The sequence below is a fragment of the Parambassis ranga genome, chromosome 7 (assembly GCF_900634625.1).
Source record: "Parambassis ranga chromosome 7, fParRan2.1, whole genome shotgun sequence".
NCBI classification, from domain to species: domain Eukaryota; kingdom Metazoa; phylum Chordata; class Actinopteri; family Ambassidae; genus Parambassis; species Parambassis ranga.
The window spans coordinates 5,673,063-5,692,930 of NC_041028.1; the positions used below are offsets into that span (position 1 = coordinate 5,673,063).

Below are 19,868 nucleotides of genomic sequence, written 5' to 3' on the forward strand. Positions count from 1 at the left end.
TCAGCTGTTTGTGCCGTTAATATAAACATAATAGAGCTGTAGCATAAGAGATGGCCACACTGTACTCCAGATGTTCTGTGCTGCAGAGCATGAAGACGCTGCAGTGTGATGTTGACAAAATCATCAAAGAGAGCAAAGAGAGATGGTATTCAGGGGTTATCCCCACCTTTTAAGACCCCCCTCTATCCTTTCCATTGGAAACTACCTGACAGCTGTTTTTGCTAACCTGTGCACTATGGAAAGCCAAAAGTGGGAGTAGACTGGGCAACATGGTAGGAAAAAAAAATCTTGCCTGACCTCACACACAGAATATCCATGGGCAACAAGAAAAGGTTAGCTTTCATCACAGCCCACACACACAAGCATGAAAAGGGTTCTCTAATCTGTATCATTACTATCACATTACAGGATCAAATAAATCCATGTGAGCATCATGGTCAAGAAGTAAGGAGAAATCTTACACTTATTTATGATGACTCAATAACAAAGGATATTTTGCACTGGAGGATCATCTGATACTGCAGTAAGAAGAAAGTGAACTCATCTTTGTCTTCAGGCATAAATAACACCATTCACTTACTGCAGAAAATGCTTTTATTCCTATTATAATTATTCGTAGAGGGTTTCTCCTTCTGATTAGGTTTAAAATAACATCAAGGATGTTTGGAAGCTAGCAGCATGTTTCAAGGTCTACATCTTCTATCACCTCTACAATTTTCTTATACAAAGTTACAAATACCAGTCACTTCCCTGCTGTCATTTTCCTGGTAAGATCGGGCTGCTCTGACAACTCCAAGGGTAGATACTCCAAGGGTAGATACCACACAATTATACAGTATTCTAGTAAACTTAAAAGTGACAAGCTAAATCTTGTCTGGCGCCTAACTTAATTTTATTTTTGATAAGTTTCCTTTGGGCTCCTCGCAATGCTACAAGCTTGCAACAGTCACAGCTAGAAACAAGGGAAGCCACATGCTGCCTGCATCAATTAACAGTCAAAGATGCAGGAAACCTTTGAGACATGTGAAAACCATTTGATCCTGTAGGTAAGCAAAGAGTATGATGACAAGCATGTGTCTAAATAAGATGGACATAGATACAATCTGTGCCATCCTTGCTGCATTCACTCCTCCACCACTGCAGAAAATAAATGTAATTTATTTACATTGGAAAGTACTATGATTAAACTCTTATTTAGCAGTCACAGCTATGGTGTATTACAAATAACCCTATTATAAATGCCCACAGCACCGTCATAAACCAACTCCACAGTGACAAACACAAAGCAGCTCATGTATTTTGCCATTTCTGCTCCAAATGTCAGCATATTTTCCAAGTTATCTGCACTTGTTTGGTTGGTTCTGGTTCAGAACAAGACTGGGAGGAGCACACAGCTCACGCCTGTTGGGAGATCTGGTGAAGGTGAAAGTTGCAGTGAAACAGCTGCTAGTGTCCAACATCACCACGACACAAACAAAATCTGCACAATTCTCAAAAGCGGAAGTTTACACCCAAAAAAAAATAATGAGGGGATATGTCAGCAAGAATTAATGAAATATAGTGAGGCAGGTGCCAAAGAACATGACTGACTGAGTTCCCATGCATTTAGATTCGAGATCTACGGAGAGAACAGAGGTGGAATTCTTGGGGGAGATAAAAATACCTCAGGAGCTGCGTAGCTGCAGGTGTTATTACACCCTCCTCCAGAGGCCCTGCAGCCAGAGGGGGGTAAGGTCCAGTGAGGAGACATCTCCAGACCTCTCTTTTGTATTAGAAACGTCAGTTTCACACAGTACCATGTTCAAAACACAAGGATTGTAAGTCTGGACACATTTACTATGCAATGGTTGTGCGTAGTCAGATTATATTTGGCTAGCATTTTGAAAGATGCTTTTGTGTAAAACTCTACACGTGCATTTACCAGGTCTATCATCAGAAAGGCTGAGTACAGTAGACAGTCTGCTGCAGAGGTTGGCAACCCCCCACTCCACCCCACCCCCATCCCCTCATTTGAGGTTAGACCTGGACAAGAACCAATAAACACTGAAGAAAGCCATGTTTCAGAAAGCGCTGTGAGCAGTGTGAGGCACAGCCAACTGTTGCTCAGCATACTGGTACACCCACATCGGTACAGCACACGAAGATCATTCCAAACTGGTAAGCAGTGACAGAGTGATTCAGTAAGACACACAACACAGGTTTCTGTTTATACTTTGCTTTTTTTACTGCCTGGTAAAGGGTGATTAAGCATTTTTGTTTGGACAGTGTAAAAATGTAATGACCAAAAATGGACATGAATAATTTGAAGCAAATCCACCCACAGCCTGCTTCTCTGAGAGATGTGACCTGAAGCTTAAGTCTAAGAAGGGACTTTCCTCCTGGTTGTCTTCTATGTTTAGTGAAGGAGGTCATTTATTTCCCCCCCAATCCAAGGATCAAGGCAAATCTTACCCACGCTTCGAAAAACCAGCAAGCTTGAACGTCTTTAATGATATGCCCCACAGCAGAGAAATGTGAACTTTCCAGAAGCCAATTATTGGGTTCAGCCTGAGAGAGAAGATCAGGTGCTCACTTTGTTGGCATTCTGATTGGCTCTCACATTCTCCATTCACAGTTTTAAACACATGATTCAAACTCCCTCAGTGACCCCTTGACAAAGGATCAAGGGGCAAAGAACCGGATTAGAGGCGGCTCTGTGGAATCTGAGTGATGTGAAGATGGATTTCTCCAGGTGTAAAGTTTTGACCAGTCAGAAAACTCCTACCCTGTAAATAGGATTAGTTTACTTGTGTTACTGCTATAAGCGCTGGCAAGGTGGTTTGCCAGACATAGTTTGTATCTATATGAAGAATATACTGTATATGGGTATACAATACGATATCAGCCCTAATTAATTCTAAATTGGTCAAGCTCCATTACCTTCAAACTTTATAGTATATTTGTCTTTCTCTGTATTACAACTTCTGAACTTCGAAGCTTTTGAATTGTGTCTTTTTAATTCATTAGCTGCAGAGAGGCTTGGTTGGAATTCAGCGGCAAATAAATAAATAAATGACTCGGCTAAATCTCTTTAACAAGTTCTGGCAGCTGTTATTTTAACATTTCCACACTCACACTCACTTATATTGTTGCAATGGCTCCAACTTTAGCAACAAGTATGGAAATCCGAGACAGCCTAAAAAAACCTTGGTAAGTCTCAGAGCAGACTTTGGATAAGCAAACTGAGAGAGTGCAGGATGAAGATATGGTTATGAATGACGGCTGGGGGAAAAGCTGTTGGATTAGAGATAAACAGTGGTCCTGTCAATGCTTTTCTCCAAGGTCAACAAGGAGCTCAACAAGAGGCTCTTGAGGCCTCTTGGAGTATTCTTGCACCATTGAGGCCTGACATGTAGCACAGATTTTCAATAAAACTCAGATATTCTTTATTTTTTTACTCTAAGTGCCAGTGATGGAATTAATACACTATCCTGTTAAAGTCTTTAATAGGTTTTCCTATCTCCGACTACTTATCCTGTTTAACTAAAGATAAGACATTTCAGTATGAGTCATACTGAAAAGTGATGACATTCTGTATTTATACTGCATCAGCAGTATAAAACCTCCAATATTTTAATTCACCTAGCCTTGGAGTGTTCCTGTCTAGACTGTTTCCCTGCAGGGATTATTCACCAGTCCGTCACACAGGTTGAACAACAGCTTTATGATGTGGTTTCAGATGTTATGATTCACAAAGTCATTAAAAAAAACAAAAGATTATAAAGCGAGTTATTCAATAACAATATTTCATGCAGTTTTAGTTTAGATTTTTCTTAGACTGCAGTCAGCAAAGGCACAAAAAGAAACCTAGTTCACAGCCATGTCTATGTGTAAAAGAAGTGTGATGAAAGAGAACTTACGGTTGGCCTGACTGCTCCCTCCCGGTCTCCCTGATGAACTTAGAAAAGGAATTCCCCCAGACAGGACCACGCCTGCAGGATCTTATGCTTCCAGAGCCAGATAAAATCACTTAGCTAAATTAAGCACTTCCTTTACCCTTCCTCCTCAAGATCGTCCCCCCAAAAATAAAAAAATATGACTGTATGTTCAAAGCTGAACAATACCCACAAACACAGCAGTCACTACAAAGTAAACAAACCAAAACAGCACCAGGAAGTTTACTATATGTCAGCAAATATGACAGATCAGGCAGAGATAATGAATATCACCACGGTATCACCATGGTGTAAAAACAATGGGATTATAAACAGTGTGGTGCACACTGAATGAAAACACTCACACTATTAAACACCTGTGGGGCGTAGCTTCTTTTTAACTGCACATATTATTATAAAACACAGCCTCCTTGGACCACACAAACAAACAGATACACAGATGTTCAGTCACTGATTGAAAGCAATGATTGTAATAAATCCACATTAACATGCATGTTGCTTAACAATGTAGACACAGATTGGATTTAAATGTCATGTAAATAGTTGATGATGTTTTAAGTATATATCAGTGTGTAAATACAATCCTAAATGTGGCTAAAGAGAAGCCCCATGCTGGGATTAAATTCATTTTCTTCAAAGTGGCTTCAATGAAAACACCTCATAATAATTCAATTTTTGTATGCAAACTAATGAGCAATAAATCTGCCCTGAAGGTCACTAATTAGAACCACAAATCTTTATAGAGGCCATTTTTTTGCAGACACTTCTCTTACCAGCAGAGGCTATTTAACGATGCAGCTCCAGTGCTTTGTAAAAAAGCTACTACTGCAATTAGCCAGGAGCAGGACATAAAACCCAGCAGTTAACATAAAATGGGTGGGTCACTTGAAGTTTTAAGTACTTTTACAAGAAATTGAACCTTAACAGCATTTGGTGTGGTTCATATTAGTGTTAAAATATCTATATATAATTGATATCTCAATAGTTGATGCATCAATGTCGAGATTAGACTGTTCTTTTTGTATTTGTGTGTTTTTTTTGTGATTTCTCACTTGAGTGAGTGAGTTTTACATTAAATGCTGCAAGAGGTTTAAATCTATACCAGACACTTAAGAGAGCACTTCTGGCTTTGTTCCAGCAACACAATAAACCCGAGGGCCAACATCTGACAACCATAAACAAAGTCTGGGAGTATCTTCCTATCGGCGGCTGACAGACGAATTTCACCTGTCCTCATAATTCAACAACAGGCCTTAATTTGACTGTGCACTCACACCTACAAAGACATCTGTTTGCCAGGAGTTTATGCAACAACACAAGAAAGCAGGAGGCCTAACCTGCCCATTCATTGGAAGCAGATGTGAGGGATCCATTTCCTACTATAATAAGAGGTAATTATAGGCAAGGGGTCCTGTGTGTCTGTGTGAAAACACACCAGTTAATCAGCATCAGGTATACAAGTGGAGGCAGTGAAACTAAGTGCAGCCTGCTGTGTGTGTGTGTGTGTGACTCATCACCGTGCTAATGGACAAGCCAGCACAGGTCTGCTGACCATTGAAGGAAAAAAAGGTGCAGAATGAGGATAATTTGAGAGTCGGCTTTCACCAGCAGGGTTATATCGCTCCCTCTGACCTTTCCGACAGCTTACAGTAAAACACTCATGTTGCAGACAATAAGCAATAATCCAAGAACATTTGGATCAATAAGAATGCTAATAATAAACATATTTAAATTTCTTTCATTCATATTTCCCCCCCCGCATGTTCCTTGAGGCATTCACAACACTTATTCCTCATTATAATTCCATGTAATCCTGCCTAGGAGGCACAGCAAGATGGGCCATGACTAACAATGCATGCTATTTCTTAAATATAGAAATAATAATAAATACTGGAGTTTTTTCTATAAATGCTGCCAAACTGACAATTTTTTATTGTTAATAAGTTCTTTAACCCTCTCAACCCCTGCCAATTTGTGTTTTTCTCTCGGGTCACATTTATTGTGTCACTGTCAGCCATTTTTAGCTGCAGTATAAAATCCTACACCACTATGGATACAGCACAACCATGGCTAAAGGCAGAGAAGTTAAATGTGTCTGTAAAGCACAGTTATGAAGCTAAAACATATATTTTATTTAAAGAAATGCATTTGCCTCTATCAATGAAGTTTTACACTTTATTCTATAAATCAACTGTACAAAGCGTGCAGCTCAGCCAAAAAGTTGCTGATTTGTTTGTCTGGTCTGTTGGTCACAAGTGAGTCAGACATGGCTTCCTAGTCATGCTCATGAGTGCAGATTTTTTAAATGTTTTAATTAAATAGCAGAATTAAATAAGTAATGATGTAATGATGAAGTCACAATTTTAAGATTTGATGTTTTCTGTCAGAGGAAAGTTAAAGGTCCAAGAAATCAACCTGTTTTTACAGTGTCTTTGGTTTTGGGGGTCATAGGGTTAATTTATTTTTTAGATACAGATGTATGACTTTCCACAATTCAGTGGAAAAATTCTGTGATTGATGCAACATACATCTCTCAGCTGTCAATCATATATTAAGAGTCTGCTTCCTTACACATACTTTATAGTGAGCGTAAGCTCTGTGGTTTTAGGCATGATACTCAAGAGAATGGGCACTGACTGATGAGACAAATGTGGCATAAGACAGAGCAGGTCAACAACAGGACACATTCAACTGTTACATTCTTTTTATGTGGATAAGACCATGTTTTATGTGGGTGTACCAGACTGCACCCAGGGCTGATCAGACTCTAAATCTCTGCCCGTCAAAACCAATAATCATGCTAAAAACAACTCTGCTCCAGCTTCTATTAGGTTTTTCAATATTCCTGCACTGGCAAGGCCCTGATGAAACAACAGACTGAGGTTAACTGTGCGCCCACAGGCAAGACTGATGTCTGTGCCAGAGACTCTGACTGCAGTCTGGTGTTTGTGCCAAATTTTATCCCCAGTGTGCCCCCTTCTCAACCCCTTGTACCCATGACAAGGTCATAACAGAGGCTCAGCAGGTGGAGGCTGGTAGAAAAGAAAGGCAGGGCCTCTTTGCCTCGACACAGCTGAAAGAACATCATCTGTGTGTTCACAGTCGGCATAAGTCACACAAGGCCTCAGTTCAGGAGACGAACCGTTTAATTACCCCTTTTAAAGCAATAATGGCTGGAGGTGCTGCCAGCATGAAGACGGACTGCAAAGTGAGGCCTTTACTGTCTCTCATGATTACATCAAGGGTAACCAAGATCTCTAATTTAGATTAGAAAATCCAATACATGTACATCATGCCCCCATGAAAAGACATCAAGAAAAGAAATCTGAAATGGACCAAGTGGTTTGAAATCAAATAATGTGCAGCGAATTTAAAAACATGCAGCTCTTCCCTGAACTCTTTTCTCTGTGATGTGGTACTGTAAAGGCACTGTTAGCGGTCACCGGCCTCTCACTGTGAACTGTATGTCTCAACATGTTGATGACTCATGACATTAAAAAAGTGCTACATCAGAAAAGTTTCAACATTTTTCCTATAGACTTTTAAAAAGTTTGTCTATTTGTGACATGAAAGCTGCAACGTCCAAACTTTTTAAGCTGAGTTTTTCTATCTCATTCCATGGAATCAACAGATGGTTTGGGTGGAGAGGAAATTATATACAGCCACTTTAGCCTGAAACCACAGACATTCCCCTCGCCTTACCAACTCTATTACAAGGCCAACCTTCAGCTTGAACAGGCCTGCCAGGTACCTACTGTCAAGCCTCTGGGCATATTATGGAATCTAAGCCAGCATAGTGATTAAGAAGTTTTATTTGGTTGGCAATACACTACATGAACACTGATAAAATCTGAAATCCTTCCGTCAGCTTCTCCCAGACGGTGAACTGGAACAGCTTCAAGAGAAGTGTATTTAGGAATAATGAGAGGGCTCAGCAGTGATATTTTCCACCAAGAAGCTGTGATTTTAATCTAGTGAAACCACCAACAGGGTCCCCATTCCTCTCTTATCAATAGCTTGATTGTCTCTCCTGCTGCTTTTTTTTCATGCAGAGAGTGACTGTCGAATGTACTGATATTACTTCTCCAGTCCTGATTCATAAAAACTTCAGAACCAGAAGCCAAAACACAGCTTAGCCACTGCAAACAGGGAAAACTTTTTTTCTCCACATGCTGAAGTTTGAACAGCAGATTTAAATCTCTGATTGTCACCATCTTAGCAGTCCCTGTCTCCACCTAACTCCAAGTTAATATAAAAATGAGATGGAGCATGAATGGGCCAGTGATGCCAAGGCAGACAGAGAGCACCCTGTAAAGGCAACTTCAAGTTTTAATATACTACTCTCAACAGGTAAGTTCTATTAAAAGCTATATGAGGCTATACACAGGCTGTGCACATACTGTGCTGCAAAGTTGGGCATTTTGACAGTAACAATGATGTCATCACTGCTGTGACCACTTTCTGGAAGTCCTGCAGCTCCAACAAACCCATCTGCTTTATGACCTCCTGTACCAAGTGTCCATATGTAGGAAACAATTCTAACGAAACATAAATATGCTTTGTTTTTTTTTATTATTTCACTACTTATACTTTAAGCCAAAAACGTATTGATCACCCCTTTTAAACTGCAAGAGTAAGAACGGAGTACTCAAAGCTAGTTGAAGCTGATGGAGCTTTACCACCACAGTGGTGTAGATTTATGTTTGCACACAGTATGGTGTTTTAAATATTTATCCAATTTCTTGTAAAATGGGGCCATTTTTTAACCTCTAATGTAGTACTAATGTTTTTTGCTAGTTCGTTACAGTATAAAATCACATCTAAATGTTTTGCCGTAACTTGTATTATTTGGGAAAAAATACAGTATGTACGTAAGTGTGTGTGTGTGTAAATCAAAGACATTTTTCCATTACAGCACAGTTTGGCTCATGGCGAGGAACAACATCTTCAAAAGCAGCAAACCTGGAAGGAAAATATTTCCAACCAAGCAGCTCTGCTCAGCTGAAACACACTGTGATGGAAATTCAAATGTCACATTCTAGCTGCAAGAGAAAAAATACAAACAACAAGGGCTTGTACTTTGGCATAATTAGGTCCAGGGGAATTCATTAAGCCTCAGTTCCAGCGCATTATGTGCCAAGTTATAAAAAGTTGTGAAGCCCTCTGTACAGCTTTGCAGCTACACTCTGTGACCAGCTGACAGACGGACTCCAAGTGAAGCACTGTCAGGGAAATATAAATATGTGATGAGTGCTGATCTGGCTTAAGATGCAGGGGAGATGTTTAAATAAGAAAAAAACTGCTTGTCATGATATAAATCCAGAGGAACTACAATGACTAAGGATTATGAGATTTTCAAAAACAAATATCTTTCAGAGAAAAAAAAAATGGATTTAGGCTGGTGGTTGAAAAAACATGAACAACAACGCGGAGTAATTTCTTTGAGTGAATACAGAGCAGAACATCTGAACTGTGCACAGGAAAGCCTGAATAAACTTTGCTACAGGGGGAAGCAGGGTCCTCTTGTCCTGTAGATAAATCCAGGTTTCATTTCCTGAACAGGATGGTGACTCAGCAAGAGGACAAAAGTTTCAGACCATCACAATACACCGCACCGAAACAATGGACGACAAACTTATTTGGATTCAGTAAGCTCTGATGATATCTCAAAACACTTGTCCAAATTGCCCTTATTGTTCCCAGAACAAGTAGAAACATGCTCTCTTCAACCAATAAGTCGCCTTAAAGAAAAAAAACGCCATGTGTGCATGTGTGCATAGCAAAGAAAATGAGTTGTTATGTCTTGTGGGATAGCAGCTGACATGATAACACAGAGCAGACCAGTGCAGCTCACCTCCCTCAGCCTCTCCTGAGGGCCTGTGCAGCCTCCCTGCAGGGACCAGTGAATGCCTAAAACTCTGTAAACCAGAAGCAATACAGCACACAGTTTAAAGTAAAACATAGTTTAGTCTGGGTGCTCAAGATCCAAGATGGAAAACCCGCCGAGATGATAATTTTTCTACCTTTTCCAATACAATACGAGGCAATAAGGAGTCTTGGCCACCATCAGTAACCTCTGATACTCTGTGAAAAGTCTAATTTGATTATTCCATGTTTAGCTGCTGCTGTTCCTGCCCACATGTGTTTGGATCTAATGACCAAATATGGGAAAAAAAGGTACATTTAATTGTTTAAATAACTCATTATGAAAACAGGCTGGAGCTGTGTATGTCTCTGGTTTTCATAACACTCAAATCCTTTAATTTGTTAAGTCATAAACTAACGAGGCTCCTGAAGAGCAGCCAGCTTGAGTTACTGCCTAAAAACAGACTCCTGGATTAAATCAAAGTGAGCTGCTCCATATTTACTGTTCACTGAGTTATTTGCACAGCAAAGCCAGAAAAAAAATCCACTTGTCTGCCTTCTTTTGTGAACATTAAGGGTTTAACAGTAGCTTATGGGAATTTACATCTTCTTACAATCAAGGTGGAAGCGCCTTTTTTTGTTCCACAGGTAGAGACTTGCTGCAAAGTGAGAGGAAGTGGAGGCAGGGCTGTAAGAAACCGTCTGTGCTGATAACACACTGGGGTGAGTTTATATATATATGATGAAGTACTTATATATACTTCACAGGATGTCAGGGCCAAAAAAAGAAGGATAACAACCCTTTACCTTGTTTTAGCCCCGCAGGGGGATAAAAGAAATCCCCTCAACAACACAAAAACACAGTCAGTGAAAAGGGCAGCAGCCCCCATCAATGCAATGTAAGTTGGGAGGGACCTGACAAGACAATGCAGCAGCTCCTTTAAGAAGAGACGACCCCACATCAATGCCTCTTGTAAAGACAATGCCTTCCTGAATGGGTGGCAGTAAGCTATGGCGCACCTTCAAAGAGCAATACAGTAGTACACTTAGCATTTCACTGAATCATTAATGGGCACAGGGTGAGGCACAGCCTGGGAAAAAGATTGAAGAAGACCGGGAAATCAGTCAGTCTATTACAGGCCTTTTGTTCTTCTTATCAAGCAGAGTAAGTCATGTTAGATTCAAAGCCTGCAGGAGCAGAATGACCACAGGCATTAAGGAACATCAATCTAAAAGCCTGCTGCTTGTGTAACAGAAATGAAGAGCACTACTCATCTGTCTCCCTTCCAAACAAAACCTTTTCTTTATGCTCCTTATAGAAGCTGTTAGAAAGCTAAAACACACTTTCTGACCAATACCCTGCCATTTTAATTGCTTGTGGTGACAGTGCTGCATCCTCTGTGACCTCACCATGAACTCTGCTCAGTTTTATTGCACCTGTAGCTCCATAACTCAGGAATGAGGAGTGATGTCGGTATATTTTACTCCACAAACGAAGAAAAGAAGAGACCAAAGGGCCTTTATTTTTAACCGTTTGGCTCTCTTAATCAAGATTATATCTTGTAATGTGAACCGTCAACATGTTATTTGTTTATTGTGTCTTGCTCATAAATCCTTTAAGTACTTGTTGCACTGCAAATAAGTCAGATTACAGGGTTCACTATAGAGCAGATGCCAAAGACTGGTGTAAGTGTCAATCCCCACAAATTACCCTGTTACTCTACAGCAGAACAGAAAAAAACGCTACTGGGTTTGGACTGGACTTTGCAAAAGGGGTACTTTAGTAGGTTTTTGTTTGTCCAAACTCCATAATCAGATTAGTGACGAGACTTTCTTCTTGTTTGGAGGAAAAAAATCAAAGACAGGTGTGATTATCAGAGAGGTTTGATGGTTCATCTCACAGGTAGATTAAAATTCAGATCATCTTCCACACGCATCTTTGAAGATTTAATTGGCCTGACAGAAGCTCCACATCAATCTTAAAATGTGTTTAGCAACAAAAACAACGCAAATGTGTGAAGAGTTGCGAATGGAAAGCAGAAGAATTCCACTTGCAACAAGGCGGTACTGAGCATGTATGCATGTTAGCACATGCACAGTGCTGCTGCTGTACCAGCTGAGGTGCAGCTGTGTTTGGAGTCGGCTCTTCTGTCCAACACGGATGCAACGTTGGGCATGAAAGCACAGCGCACAGGAAGAACACACGACAGTGCATGAAAGTGTGTGTGAGTATAAAGGCGTGTCCCAGGTGAGGGTGGGGTGAAAAACACACATAGTTAATTCACCGCAAAGGCTTTGAAGTATCTCCAGAGCCTAAATTCCTGATTTGCATTGAAGCACACGCATCTCCCTGAACTCTGAGGTTAAGAGAAAATATGGTTCTTCTGAGAGAATGCATGAACCAATTAGATCCTATTAATATTACAGTAATACACACTGAAAGTGATGGATGTGAGGAATAAGGAGAAATGCAGATAATGTTTGATTCCAGGTATTATCAGCATTTTGTTCGAACACCTATACACCTACTTTAAATCATCTATAGAAACCGATATCACTGTAAAACAAATGGCACACGGTATGGCATGTCTGTGAGGATATGAAGCAATGAGACAGTGGAGGAAATTAAAACAGGTTGGCAAAGGCTGATTTGGTATTCACCTTTTCTCTGCATACCAGAAGACTACCTGAAGTAAACAAGGAGACTGAAAACAAAGCTGCACAACATGTGTGATTGTTGAATGTTCTGTGTAGCAGCACTTAATCCTGGCTGTGAATAAATCACCAGGAATCCCGCTGAACTGTGAAACAGAGTCAGGTTCAGAGTCCTCACCTCCCTGACCTCTATACCGGCCAAGTCACACCTCACTGCAGAGTCAACAAATGCCAGCCTGCCGGCCTGCTCTCCATATGTGCCACTGTGCTCAAAGAGGGGGCGAGCCAATTCCACACAGTATTGTCCCATCAGCCAAGATGGCCTCTCTCTCTCCTGGGGCTATAATTCAACAATTCAATGTTTACTGAAGCCAGTCTTCAAGCAATTATGTGAATGGTTGTTGAGGGGGCAGACCTTCCCTACTGTTCAAACTGTGGAGTGAAGCTGATGTTTGCACTGCTGTGCTTTGCAACTCCATGGAGTCCTGATTGACTCTGAATGGGAATTAATCACCAGGTAGCTGGATCTGAAATGACAAAGCACCACAAAGAGATAGACCAACCGCTTCGCCTCGCCAAGCCCAGCACAGACTAAATAAACCATCAGATCAAACTACTGTCGCTGCATAATATTTAGCATGGCGTGATGAGAGGGTTGAGTTACATGCAACAAAGACAACAGTTTTCACCAATGACACACTCTTCAGACTGTATAGACATAGGAATCCAAGCCACCGCCCGCCCCCCAACCGAAACACACTTGTGACAGTCTATACTGGGAGGGATCGCAGTGCCAAAATTGTCAGCAGTAGTGCTAATGGTTGGTCTGATGTCATGCACCAGAAAGCAGCGACCTTGTTTATGAATAAGTATTAGCAGAAGCATAGACCTTATCTAGCCTTCGAATCTATTTTGAAAATACAGGCTCACAACAACATCCGTTAGGCAAAACAACATATTAATTTCACAATAAAAGCTCAGCATTTCCGATATTTTCTGATTTCTGAGACGTTTTCTTGTTACACTCTGCCTCGGCTGCCATCTCAGCAACAAATTTCACCTGCCACCATATCAGGTTTACACATCATTCAATAGCTTCCACGCTGTTCGTTTACTTAGTAAGAAAATGTTTGGCCCACACAATGAAGTGGTCACTTGTCTTTTCTTTTGGCACCAGCTCAGGAACGATGCTAATATGACGTGCAGGTGGATATGCGATTTCTCAGTGCTTTTCTCTGAGCACCTCAGTCACTAAATCCAATCACCTCCATTCAAATATTACGAGAAAGGCAGACTTCAGTTTCCTTACTAGACTTAAATTACAATATATACAGTTTTTCTGGGCGTATCATGAGAGTAAAAGGGCCTTGGTTGGATAATTCCTCCCCTTGATTGTCATTTAGTTGCACATTACACATACAGACATTGTATTGATTGTTTTACATGATGCACACCACCCTGACATTCCAGCAGAGGACGGAGGGTGCTGTAGCAACATCACTGTGCATGTCTTAATTGAATCAAGACACAGTCAGCCTGCTGTAGTTCAAAGTCAAAATGCAAAAAACAGATGTGTGTTGTTCCAGATAATTCAATTATGCTGCTGGTATTGTTGGCCCAGCAGTCAGTCAGTGTCTGTGGTGTGGAGGCCACCTTCTGTAGCCATCCACGCAGCAGATGATGACACCCCTCGTCTGTGGATCAATGATACTGATAGACTGTGTTGTATTTAAGGACACAGGTGATAATGGTCTCAATCAACTTTGCGTGAAGCAAGAGATTCAACAGCATGTCACTGCTGGATGTTTTCCCTTGATGTGGTAAGGGAAATGCAGTTTAGCTTCTTGGGTATACATTGCTACTGGATGTGAAAGATTTGTGTCCACTCAGCTACACTGACATCATTCAAAAAGGGCTTTGCTTCCAATCAAATAAACACAGAGGTGTCACAGATACCTCAAGCATGACAGCTCTGTTTATTGTAGGGCATAAAGGTGAGAGAGCAGACGGGATTTTCAGAGGATGGGGGCAGTCTATTCTCAGCCGCCTGGCAATCCTCATCCTCTGATACTCCTACAACAGATATGACTGAAGGTTTCTTTGACTGCAACAAGAGGTGATTTGTCTGGAACACATGTGCCTTTGTTTGGTGACAATGGATATTATATTCTTTCAAAACAGCCACTCTTAAACAGCAAATAATATAAGTGATTGTACTGGTTAAACTTTGTCCTAATCTCTCCATGCTGACTGGCTGAAGTAACCCTTTAAACAGAGACCCCTGAAACTGAACCTTTCATCGCCTGAATATAAATGTGTTCTCCCACCTGCAGCAGAATGTATTAAAGGAGCACAACACAGGGCAACAGCCTAAAAACCAAACAATCTATACCATTAATCTACTGATTAACAAGATGAAATCTGAAAAAAAAACACTAAACAGACCCTCTTCTTTTTATATTTTTTAAACTCATGGGCGAAGCACAGCCTGAGAAAGTTTGAGGAGTTTTAGGAGTTGAGCACTTCAGGGAGACTATGAATAGCTTGTTTCTATGGACAAACTTAGCCCAGCTTCACTCAACAGGAGGTTCTAGTTTGGCATATTACTTCTAAAAGCATCTTTATAGTACATGCTGATATCTTAGCTGGAATGGGTTATACTGGCCACCTGCATGTGTGTGCAGCGCTGCAGCACAGTCTTTGCCTCACAAAAATAGTAACATCAACAGATGACTTGTTTTTGCCTTTAATAGGACATAAAGCCGCTGATTTGTGTCTGCGAGTTGACCTCAAAGGAGGGGTAAAGGGTTTTATGGGTCAGATGTGTTTGTGTGTGTGTGAGAATGAAACAATGTGAAGTTTACAAGTGGAAAAAAAGAAAGTTTGCATTCACTTACAGTCACCAGCTGACATGTGAGTGCCAAGGAGAGGATAAGTCCATAGATCGAGGTGCCCATTTTCCACAGTTCCAGCACACGCTGCGAATGCTGGGGAAAATCAGGAAAAAAGCGAGGTCCTTCACTCCTCCTGGCCACTGGAGCAGTGCACCTTTTTTGAGACTTCTCTTCTCTGTGTAAAAAAAACCCAGCGACTGCTGCTCCTCTGCGTCCCACACCCGGTGGGACTTCATCAACAGGTAAAACGGATCCCTTCTTTCTTTTATTGAGTTTAACGAGTGCGTAAAATCTCGACTCCAACTTGCTTCTTCCCCCCCGTACGCACTCCGCGAAACTTAGGACTGAATGCAGTGCAGTTGCAAAGTCAAGGGAAGTCCTGTGCAAGAAAGACACTCACACACACAGAGGGAGGGAGAGAGAGAGAGAGAGAGAGAGAGAGAGCGGCTGAAAAAGTAAAAGGCGGAATGGAATTCAGGGAGTGCTGAGAGAAGTCAGATAATCCCAGTGCGGGGAGACGCCACCTAGTAGACGCATGGCAGAGCTTTACGTGACCACCACACACTACTCACATGCGTCCAGTCCTCCTCACAGGCTGCCGCTCACATACAATGGATAATAAACATGTGATGAAGGCTCTTACAAGACTTTAAAACTAAAAACTACTCATTCTGAATTTTACGCATTTGGCACAAAATGACACATTTAATAAGGACCAACGCGCTTGGTTCTGATTCTGGAATTAAGAATCAGAAAATTAAGCAGAAATATACATTTCCAAGGCATTGTTATTCAAAGTCTACATGGTATATACGTGTCTGTGTGAAACATATAAAATAAAATAATAAAGTTTTTAGATTACAAGCGTCACAGAGATCCAACATTTGTAGTCTTTTACTTTTCATACCCTAAGGACACATATATTCCATCAGAGCTAAACATCTTACCTAACAGTACTTTCACTCATTCAGTACATCAATTGCAATTCAAAATACAGCTTGAAGTCTGGGGTATTTAAAAGCTTTGGTTTAACAGACTTTCAGTGTTTGTTTATCAAAATAAATAAATTAAAATCAGTGTTAAACACAATGAGGTTTCACTGCCCTCTAGTGATAAAACAAAGAAGTACAACTGGTTTCTCAGTTTAGTGAGAGGTAAACATCATGTAAAAAATAAAATAACTGCCTGTGTTGCCGTCCCATCAGAGACAAAAATATAGCTCACACAGTGTTTGTCAGTAGCTGTGTGAATGTGAATGTCCAATCATGTAACCAGTGTAATACCGTGTCACTCCGAGGTTTCACAAAGCAGCTGTTGCCAATTAAAAGATGAACCCTGAATAGAAATGGAGAGAAGCTGTTCACCAAAACAGGACGAGCAGAATGGGCCTATCAGGTTTGGTTGGTATCTCACTGTATGAATGTGACACATATAAGTTATGCAGTCCAGTTAATCTAAGTATAGACTTTAAATTCTGTGTCTCTGCAGGAAAAACCTGCTGCAATCTGTCCTCTGACTCGTCCTGGACACAAGAGAGAGATCATTTCTGGGGCTGGGTGGTCTTTGATTGTGCAAATTTGAAGCATCTCACTGACCACACTGGGTTTATTCAGGGACTCCTCCCTTTGCGTCCATCTGCAGAAAAGTATTGGAAACATTGCGTCAAACCTTTTTTTGAACCCATTATTATAGGTCCTAAAACCAACTAACAATTCAGCGAAGATTTCAGGATATTTTCTGCATCCACTCATCTTGTTGCTGTTGCCAAAACCTCTGTGATTCACCAACATCTTCTCTATTTGGAGCTCTGTGAACCATTTGTGATTCCAACATGGATGCCTTTCAGACAGACTCAGGCTTAATTCTACTAAGAGCCATTCTTATCAGGCTGGGACGGCCCTTCACTAAGCAAAGCGGGGGTCATGATATCTGGACCCTAGAGGTGACTGTGAGATATATGTAGCAGTATTTTCTTTCTCCTTTTACCATGAGCCTGACTTGATGACTCTTAAAGACATGAAGTCTGTATTTGACACAGGCACTAGGATTAAATAGCAAGTCACCACTATCTATAGCCATGACCGGCTGTGCTATCATTAACCAAAGTAAACAGCATGAATACAATGCATGCACTGAGATAGTTGGTGATGTAGGGGCGAACTGTTAATCCACATCCTACCCAGCAGCTGTGACTCACCAACAAACATTTTAAACAAAAGGACACTTTAAATCTTTCATCTCATTTGCATCTGAAGCTGAGAAGGTCAAAGAATACACCCTCGTCTGATTTTATGACGTGTCAGTGAATAGGATACATTTTACGACTACAGCCTCACTGGCATTTATTCAAAGGGATATTTCAGAGGAGTATTACTGCACTATCAAATGCACCATAAAGTTGAGAGACTTGCTAAACATAGATGAAAAATAGAATGGTACAAATCAATGCAGCAGAAGCTCAGAGACCTAGACTTGTATTTCCTGAAATGGATCCCCAAATCACAAGCTGCAGGCTGAGAGAACATTAATAGTAAGTAAAATTCTTTCTTTCAAACATCAAGCATGTGTTTACATAAGCCTCGTGCCTTTAATACCCAGTAAAACATTAAGCTCTGCAGAACTCCAACATGCAAGCGCAGACAAGTAGAATTTTTATTGCTTTCTTTATTGCAGTCATTGTTGATTGTTCTGAGAATAAAATGCAGGACCTGTCTGAGATAAGACCTCAAGACTGAATCTGCTTTTAAGCCATTTGCTCTGTTTCTGGTGTAGAGGCTGTTCCAGGTAGGCTATTACAGATTACATGTAAACATTATGTTTACATAAAACATATGTTTTGTGCTCTATGTTTGTTTGTTTGTTTCTATGACAAAAAAGATCAATGCGTGTTAAATATGAAATTGCAGAACTGTACTATTTAAACAACGTTTAATCTGCCCCCAACTTTACATACAGTCATTTTACAAATTGAAAACATTATCTATGTGCTGTGTTTAAGTGTGGAGGGATGCAGTTAAGCTACTACATCACTTTCGTTTGACTGTCCGTTTCATGCTAAAGCGTATGCATGTACAGATACAAGGTTTAATCCAAATATAGCTGTGAGCAGCAAAGGAGGCTGAAGTAACACAGTAACATAGTGTAGTTAAGTCAGAGAAATGGTCTTTAGCACTTGAAGGATTCACAACACAAGTTGTCAGGACAATGCACGGCAAAGTTATGAGGAGTTGATGTTTCATGGCGAGGGTAAGATGCAACCAACCGGTTCATGTTTACACTAAAACATTGTTTAACATTAGGTTATATCTAACTAGTTTAAAGATGGTCATGGTTACACAACACTGATATCTATCTAGTTGCTCATGTTTACCATTTACTACTGTATCCTGAAGCAGCGAGGGGTCAAAGGTCAAGTCACGTTAACGTCTGTAAAAATGGCGGGTTGTATTTTCAGTGGCTGAAAATGAAGAAATGTCCAAAATGTCCAACTTTACAATAGAAATAAACATGTTTACAGTGTGGTACAAAAACTGTTCTGATCTCTGTTTGTAACTTCCCCTTTTGTATTTTTATATAATTCAGAGGTTTTCACTTTCACTTTGTCTGGTTCTGGTACGTGCAGCTGATCACTAGCAGATGGCGACATACTCATTTACAGCACAGCACAGCACAGCACATACACACACACACACACAGCACACAGCAACCTCATGTGTTCAGTTAGTGTAACAATCTGCCAACCACAGAAACATGTCAGATCAACATTTCTACACACATCAACCATAAACATGAGTCAAATATTCAACGCATGAGGGTTCATTTCATTTACCACAAAATACTATTTATTTCAAAATGTAAAAACATCTCTGAACATCTCAGAGAAACCTTAGACTGACACACTCCAGCTGGGGACTGATCCTCTGGAAATTCTTCTGCATTGGGACAAAAACATCAGTATATTTAGTGTATCTCTTTGGATTTTTTAGGAAGTTTCTGCTCTGTGTCTCCATTTCTCACACTGGCCAGATCATCAGACAGGTGGAGTTTTCTGTTTGCAGTGTTTGGGGTCCAGAATGACAGGACTGAAGTGGAGCTTGTCCTTTGTCCTTCACCTGCTTGGCCAGGTGTTTGGCCACATCTATCAGTGCCCCTGAGACCAGCTGTGGATCTGACAGTGAGCTGTGGGCTCTGGCTCTGCTCTGAGTGTCTTTATAACTGCTGCTTGGCCACCAACAAATGTTTCTTCTTCCCACAAGAGGGTGCCATATGTTTCACTCCTCAGCATCCTTCATATCTCTGAATATTTACTTACTTTACTAACATCTGTTTGCAAACTGTATAGTTCTGTGACAGCTTGGTGACAAGTTTTATTCTGAATAGAGCTATGAGAGTTAATATTTCCAGAGAATTTTTTTATATACATTTATAACTGGGTTTATTTGTATTATAATAATAGGTTTTCTGATTTACACATAAGTAAATAGTTATTGACATAGACTACAAACACAGTAGAAAAATG

The 19,868-nt window shown here is 40.6% G+C and overlaps 1 protein-coding gene across 11 annotated transcripts in view; it reads right to left on the reverse strand.

Annotated features, from left to right (window-relative positions):
* hspg2 (heparan sulfate proteoglycan 2) overlaps positions 1 to 15,751 on the reverse strand; it is a 76,160-nt gene extending 60,409 nt beyond the window's left edge. For all 11 annotated transcript variants that reach the window (XM_028410902.1, XM_028410899.1, XM_028410906.1 and 8 more), the window contains exon 1: positions 15,353 to 15,751. In XM_028410902.1, the coding sequence (XP_028266703.1) occupies positions 15,353 to 15,412 (60 nt within the window). In that variant the 5' untranslated portion in view covers positions 15,413 to 15,751. The remainder of the gene's footprint in view (positions 1 to 15,352) is intronic.
* Positions 15,752 to 19,868: the final 4,117 nt, after the last annotated feature.